Source organism: Colobus angolensis, unplaced genomic scaffold, assembly GCF_000951035.1.
Source record: "Colobus angolensis palliatus isolate OR3802 unplaced genomic scaffold, Cang.pa_1.0 Scaffold35, whole genome shotgun sequence".
Taxonomy (NCBI): domain Eukaryota; kingdom Metazoa; phylum Chordata; class Mammalia; order Primates; family Cercopithecidae; genus Colobus; species Colobus angolensis.
Window position 1 is genome coordinate 9,480,423 of NW_012116821.1, and position 6,829 is coordinate 9,487,251.

The following is a 6,829-nucleotide window of genomic DNA, read 5'->3' on the forward strand; positions in this document are numbered from 1 at the left end:
CCACGTCACGGCTATTGTGGCTGTCCTGGTATATAAGGTCCCGCTGGCTCGCCGCGCTCCCCACCTTGCCTGCGCCCGCCCGGAGCCAGAGGTTCTTCAGGCACCCAGCATCCAGCGAGAAGCGCAGCGCACCGACGGAGGGGACATGGGCAGAGCAATGGTGGCCAGGCTTGGGCTGGGGCTGCTGCTGCTGGCATTGCTCCTACCCACGCAGGTGAGGCCCTGGCGCCCGGCGGGGCTCGAGGGCCGTGCCCGGGGTGGGGGCGGGGGAGATGGACCAGGTCCCAGGGGACCGCCCTGCGCCCCTACTTCGGGCCACAGACAGGGACCCGGAGAGAATCTTGCTTAGCTGACCAAGGGAGAGGGCCATGTGGACCCCATTTTTCCACTCCCTTGCGTGCTGTCCCCTCCCGTCCCACGGCCCTGGGAACAATGCAGCTCCGCGCGCGCGGGCTGAGAGGACTCTGCCCCACCCCAGGTTCCACGCTGTCCCTTCCCAGGCGGCCAGGTGCCTGCTTCCCACTTTCACCCAGAGGCCCGAGGTGCCCGCAGGGATTAGCGCCTGGAGAGCTCAGGCTCCCGGGCGACGTCGTCCCTGGGTCCCCTGAGGACCCGCTTCCCCTACGAGTGTCTTCGCGCTCCCCGAGCTCTACACAAAGAGAGGCGACTGTCCCTTTCGGGGAGGGCTGCTCACTCCCATCCTCCACCCTCGGAGTTGGACTAGGGATCCCGGAGAAGCTACGGCTATCTGGCCCTTTTTAAATCCCAATCCCTGGAGGTTCGGCGCTGGAGCCGAGGCGGGGACCCTCTCCTGACGCTGCGCTCTCTGCGAGGCAATCTTTCACGTCCATTGCTTGTCATCTTAGGATCCCCATGTTATTTTAGCCCAGATTGGCTAGTTCTGGGGAGGCAGCATGGTGGGACGATTCTGTCCCGAGTCCCCGCCAGGCTTTGTCCGGGTCGCCGCTACCAGCGCCTTCTCCCCAGACCCTCTATCCGGGGAATCTTGCCCCGGGTGCGGGTACCGGGGACCGCGCATAGCTGCCTCGAGGGTGGATGGATGCACGGTGCCGGCGAGGGAGACCGGGGGCTGGGCCTGGGAGACCCTAGAGGGGGCGGGGACGAAGAAGGTACGTTTGTCTGGGGCAGTTCGGGTTTGGAGGATGGGAGTGACGGCTCTCCAGCGCCTTCGGTTGTGGTTAATAGAGGACAGTCTTTGGGGCTTCTCCCCCAAAAGTTGGGCGCGCTGGGCCCTCCGTCCCCAGACATCGAACATCTGGGCTCACCTGGGAGTGCAGCCTGAAAATGTGGAGCGCTCTTCCCCACCGCGGGCCGGGTAACCGTACCCTATTGTCTTCTCCCAGTCCGCTGCGCTCCCAAGCCTTCCTCAATTCTTTGATGGGGGAGGGGCGCGGCCGCGAGAAATCGGCCCCCTCCACTCCCCGCCCCATCTTCTCTCCCACCAGATTTTTTCCACCAACATTGTAAGTGAGAAGTTTTAATAATGCGAATAAATCTAGCTTGGGAGAGAAAATTTTGTTTAGCGTCAGTTTAATAAACATAAATTTTTGTTGGTATAGAGGATCTTTAGATCCTCAGATCGATACACCGGGTTTTAAACAGGAAATATCACCTGCTGCACTAAAACTAATTGTATGAATAAAGAACAGGTTACTTTCAGGTATCCCTAACAAGGTGTCCACAACAGGCACCCTGTTTTAAGTAAATTACCATATTAATGCTTTTCTTTATTGGGAGTGCCGTTTCCTGATGGGACACACTAAATCTTGCACACAGTAGGTGCCCAATAAATAAATTTGACTTGATACAGATTTTTTTTGTTGTTGTCACTAATCTATTTTGGATAGAATTTGTACATTTCTTTAGTCAATATTTGTTTAATGACCTTATGGATTTTACAACAAAAGGAGCTGGTGCTGATGTAGGAGGGCTTTATCTTTGGATTAATAGGCAGCCAAATGTACATGGGGCCCAGACTCTCGCCTGGTGCCACGTCCTCCCTGCCGCCTGTAATCAGAAGCCCTTGTAAACCCTCCCTTGCAGTGAGGGCTGAAAACTCCGATCTGCCTTTGTTCCATGACAAAGGAGAGATTATCACGTGCCCTACTGGACTGTGCATTTCGTGGCTTGAAAAATCAGTGGTGAATGATGCCACTCAGACGCTGGGACACTGGGAGAACCTTGGTTCTTGGCCACAGCACTGAGCTTAGTGACCAGTGAGGCTGCTGCTGGTGAAACTTAACACCATACCCTCTCGTTGTCTTTTGTGAAATCGTTCCGACCTCATGGTGTTTTCTTGAAGTCATTCTGCCTTAAAGGAAAGACTCATTTTCTCTTTCAATTTAACACAAATATTGTGGCCATTTTTTAGAAGAATTATTTCAAATTTCAAGGGAGAAGATAAGACTGCAGTTCCCCCTTAAGGAAAAGGCTAAGTTTCCAAGGCTGTATTAAATGAGTATGTGAAAGTTACCTAGCAAATCCAGGATAGACACTGACCCAATTAATTCTAGTTCCATAAGTCTCAGTTACAATATTTAAAAATCCCCATTTTTTTGTGCAACTTTAAAATCTCTCCCTTTCTGGGAAAATAGACCTTATTGCAATGCCATTAAGTCAATATAATCTCAGAAACCGAATTAGTTAACTTGGTCCTTTTTTTCCTTTGCAAAGAAATAAAAACAAGAGTTATAGTTATTGAATAACTTTTTTGTTCTTGTTGCCACTTGGCAGTTTTGAGGCATCTCTAGGTAGTTTGTTTTGAAACTAAAGAGAATGACCTTGGTGGGCTGAGCAAGAATTTAGAATTTAATGATGTTGGGTAAGAACAATGGTAAGAGAGCAATCTAAGAATATATCACCTACTTTAATTTTATATTAGAGTATGCGGAGGTAGCTGTGATGTGGAAATTTATCCATGTAACTTTTTACGTATTTTAGATTTATTCCACTTCAACGACTTCTGCACCACTTTCAAGTACCTCCTCCCAGAATACTTCGACTACCCCAAATCCAGCTAATACCACCACCAAGGCGGTTGGTGGTGCTCTGCAGTCAACAGCCAGTCTCTTCGTGGTCTCACTCTCTCTTCTACATCTCTACTGTTAAGAGACTCAGGCCAAGAAACATCTTCTAAACTTCCCCATCTTCTAAACCCAATCCAAATGGCGTCTTGGCAAGGAAAAGCAGGTCTTCATTGAATCTACTAATTCCACACCTTTTATTGATGCAGAAAATGTTGAGAATCCCAAATTTGATCTGCTTGAAGAACATGTGAGAGGTTTGACTAGATGATAGATGCCAATGTTAAATCTGCTGGTGTTTCATGTACAAGATGAAGGAGAGGCAACATCCAAAATAGCTTAAGACATGATTTCCTTGAATGTGGTTTAGGAAATATGGACACTTAATCCTACCTTGAAAATAAGAATAGTAATAAAGGATGTGATTGTGGAATGGAGATTCAGTTTTCATTTGGTTCATTAATTCTATAAGGTCATAAAACAGGTAATATAAAAAGCTTCCATGATTCTATTTATATGTACATTAGAAGGAACTTCCAGGTGTTACTGTAATTCCTCAATATATTGTTTCGACAGCACTAATTTAATGCTGATATACTCTAGATGAAGTTTTACATTGTTGAGCTATTGCTGTTCTCTTGGGAACTGAACTCACTTTCCTCTTGAGGCTTTGGATTGGACATTGCATTTGACTTTTTACATAGTAATTGACATGTGCCAGGGCAATGATGGATGAGAATCTACCCCCAGGTCCAAGCATTCCGAGCAACTCTTGATTTATCCATATAGAGTCAAATGGTAGGCATTTCCTATCATCTATTTCCATTCAGCAAGAGCACTACATTCATTTAGCTAAACAGATTCCAAAGAGTAGAATTCTATTGACCACGATTAATTTCAAAATTACTTTTTATTATTATTATTATTTTTTAGATGGAGTCTCACTTTGTTGCCCAGGCTGGAGTGCAGTGACGTGATCTCAGCTCAGTGCACCCTCTGCCTCCTGGGCTCAAGCGATTCTCCTGCCTCAGCCTCCCAAGTAGCTGGGATTACAGGCACCTGCCACCATGCCCGGCTAATTTTTGTAATTTTACTAGAGACAGGGTTTCACCATGTTGCCCAGGCTGGTTTCGAACTCCTGACCTCAGGTGATCCACCTGGCTTGGTCTCCCAAAGTGCTGGGATTATAGGCTTGAGCCCCCACACCCAGCTGTCAAAACGCTTTTTATATCTGCATATGTTGAATACTTTTTACAATTTAAAAAAATGATCTGTTTTGAAGGCAAAATTGCAAATCTTGAAATTAAAAAGGCAAAAATGTAAAGGAATCAAAACCGTAAATCAAGTATTTGGGAAGTGAAGACTGGAAGCTAATTTGCATTAAATTCACAAAAACTTTTATACTCTTTCTGTATATACTTTTTTTTCTTTAAACAGTTATGGATCAGAATAGCCACATTTGGAACACTTTTTGTTATCAGTCAATATTTTTAGATAGTTAGAACCTGGTCCTAAGCCTAAAAGTGGGCTTGATTCTGCAGTAAATATTTTACAACTGCCTCGACACACAGAAACCTTTTTAAAAATAGACGCTCCCCGAAGTCTTTTGTTCGCATGGTCACACGCTGATGCTTAGATGTTCCAGGAATCTAATATGGCCACAGTAGTCTTGATGACCAAAGTCATTTTTTTCCATCTTTAGAAAACTACATGGAAACAAACAGACTGAACACATCTGAAGCTGCTGTGTGTGTGAATGAACACTCTTCTGCTTTATTCCAGAATGCTATACATCTATTTTGGATTGTATATTGTGTTTGTGTATTTATGCTTTGATTCATAGTAACTTCTTATGTTATGGAATTGATTTGCATTGAACACAAACTGTAAATAAAAAGAAAGAAATGGCTGAAAGAGCAATCTTGCATTTTAAGTTTTTCCGGTATGAGGAACACTTTGTGGGTAATCATGGTTCTATGAGCCTGTTAAAATTTTTAAAAATAATTAACACATTTTTGGGATTTTTTTTTTTTTTTTTGAGAGACAGCATTTCACTATGCTGTCCAGGCTGGTCTCGAACTCCTGGGCTCTAGTGATCTTCCTGCCTTGGCCTCCCAAAGTGTTGGGATTACAGGCGTGAGCCACCACTCCTGGCCCCAAGTCTGTTAATTTAAACCATAGGGATATACCTCAGTATTTTTCTTTTTCTTTCTTTCCTTTTTTTTTTTTTGAGACAGAGTTTTACTGTGTCGCCCAGGCTGGAGTGCACTGGTGTGATCTTGGACATTTAAACTGAGGTCCAAATGACAAGACAATTGTAGGAGGATCTGAGGAAAATTCCCTGGTAGAAGGAACAGCATGTGTGAAGTCCACGAGCCTGCAGCAATTTTTCCCCTATCTATAGGTCCACAGATCCTTTTGGTTATCTATCTATCTATCTATGTATCTATCTATCTATCTATCTATTTTTCCCCTATCTACAGGTCCACAGATCCTTTTGGTTATCTATCTATCTATCTATGTATCTATCTATCTATCTATCTATTTTTCCCCTATCTACAGGTCCACAGATCCTTTTGGTTATCTATCTATCTACCTACCTACCTATCTATCTGTCTATCATCTGTCTGTCTAATTTATGAGATGGGTCTTACTATGTTGTCCAGGCTGGTCTTGGACTTCTGGGCTCAAGTGATCCTCCTGCGTTGGCCTCCCAAAGTACTGGGATCACAGGCCTCCCAAAGTGCTGGGATTACAAGCCACCATGCTTGGCCCTCTTTGGTCATCTAAATTGTCACTTCCATATGCGCCTTTCATGCCCCTGAGTTCCTCTGAGGCCCTTCAAGTGCGTTCCGAGGTGACTGAGGGACAACCTGGAAAGGCAGGCTGGAACTTGGGAGTATGTGGAAGTTGTAGTGTACAAGTTTCCTTCCTTCCTTCCTTCCTTCTTTCCTTCTTTCTTTCCCCTCCCCTCCCCTCTCCTCTCCTCTCCTTTCCTTCTTTTTTGAAACGGAGTTTCGCTTTTGTTGCCCAGGTTGGAGTGCAATGGCACCATCATGGCTCACTGCAACCTCTGCCTCCTGGGATCAAGCGATTCTCCTGCCTCAGCCTCCCGAGTAGCTGGGATTACAGGCATGCACCACCACATCTGACTAATTCTGTAGTTTTAGTAGAGATGGGGTTTCTCCATATTGGTCAGGCTGGTCTCGAACTCCCAACCTCAGGTGATCCACCTGCCTTGGCCTCCCAAAGTGCTGGAATTACAGACATGAGTCACCGTGCCTGGTCTTGCAAGTACACTTTCTTCAATGAACTTCAGTTCTGCTTTTAGGGTCTTTCAATTGATGGAATAAGACCCCCTTAGATGATCTAGGTTTCTATCTATCTATCTATCTATCTATCTATCTATCTATCTATCTATCTATCTATCAATCATCTTTGTGTACCTATATATACACACACACACAAACATGAGGAAGAAATATAACTATTACAATTCTCATTTCTACAATGGGTCATGTGGCTGTACCTGGTTTTGCAGTTACCTTCTTCCATTATCAATTCCGTATTAACTTGGCTGTCAGTAAACATCTCAGCTGGTCATGCTTCTAAGCCTGGCAAGGTGAACCAAATCTTTGCTTGAATTTTATTGTGGTTTCCCATTGATTGTATTTTATTTTATTTTTGGAGACGGAGTCTTGCTTTGTCACCCAGGCTGGAGTGAAGTGGCATGATCTCAGCTCACTGCAACCTCTGCCTCCTGGGCTCAAGCGATTCTCCTGCCT

General features: G+C 45.3%; 1 protein-coding gene across 5 annotated transcripts in view; it reads left to right on the forward strand.

Annotated features, from left to right (window-relative positions):
- Positions 1 to 4,964, forward strand: part of CD24 (CD24 molecule) — a 6,428-nt gene extending 1,464 nt beyond the window's left edge. For 2 of the 5 annotated variants that reach the window (XM_011952852.1, XM_011952851.1), the window contains exons 2-3: positions 38 to 214; positions 2,962 to 4,964. In XM_011952852.1, the coding sequence (XP_011808242.1) occupies positions 146 to 214; positions 2,962 to 3,129 (237 nt within the window). In that variant the 5' untranslated portion in view covers positions 38 to 145 and the 3' untranslated portion in view covers positions 3,130 to 4,964. Of the gene's footprint in view, positions 1 to 37; positions 215 to 754; positions 1,131 to 2,961 lie in introns of those variants that run through there. The other 3 variants (XR_001002975.1, XR_001002974.1, XM_011952850.1) reach the window with 2 other exon arrangements.
- The last annotated feature ends 1,865 nt before the right edge of the window (positions 4,965 to 6,829 follow it).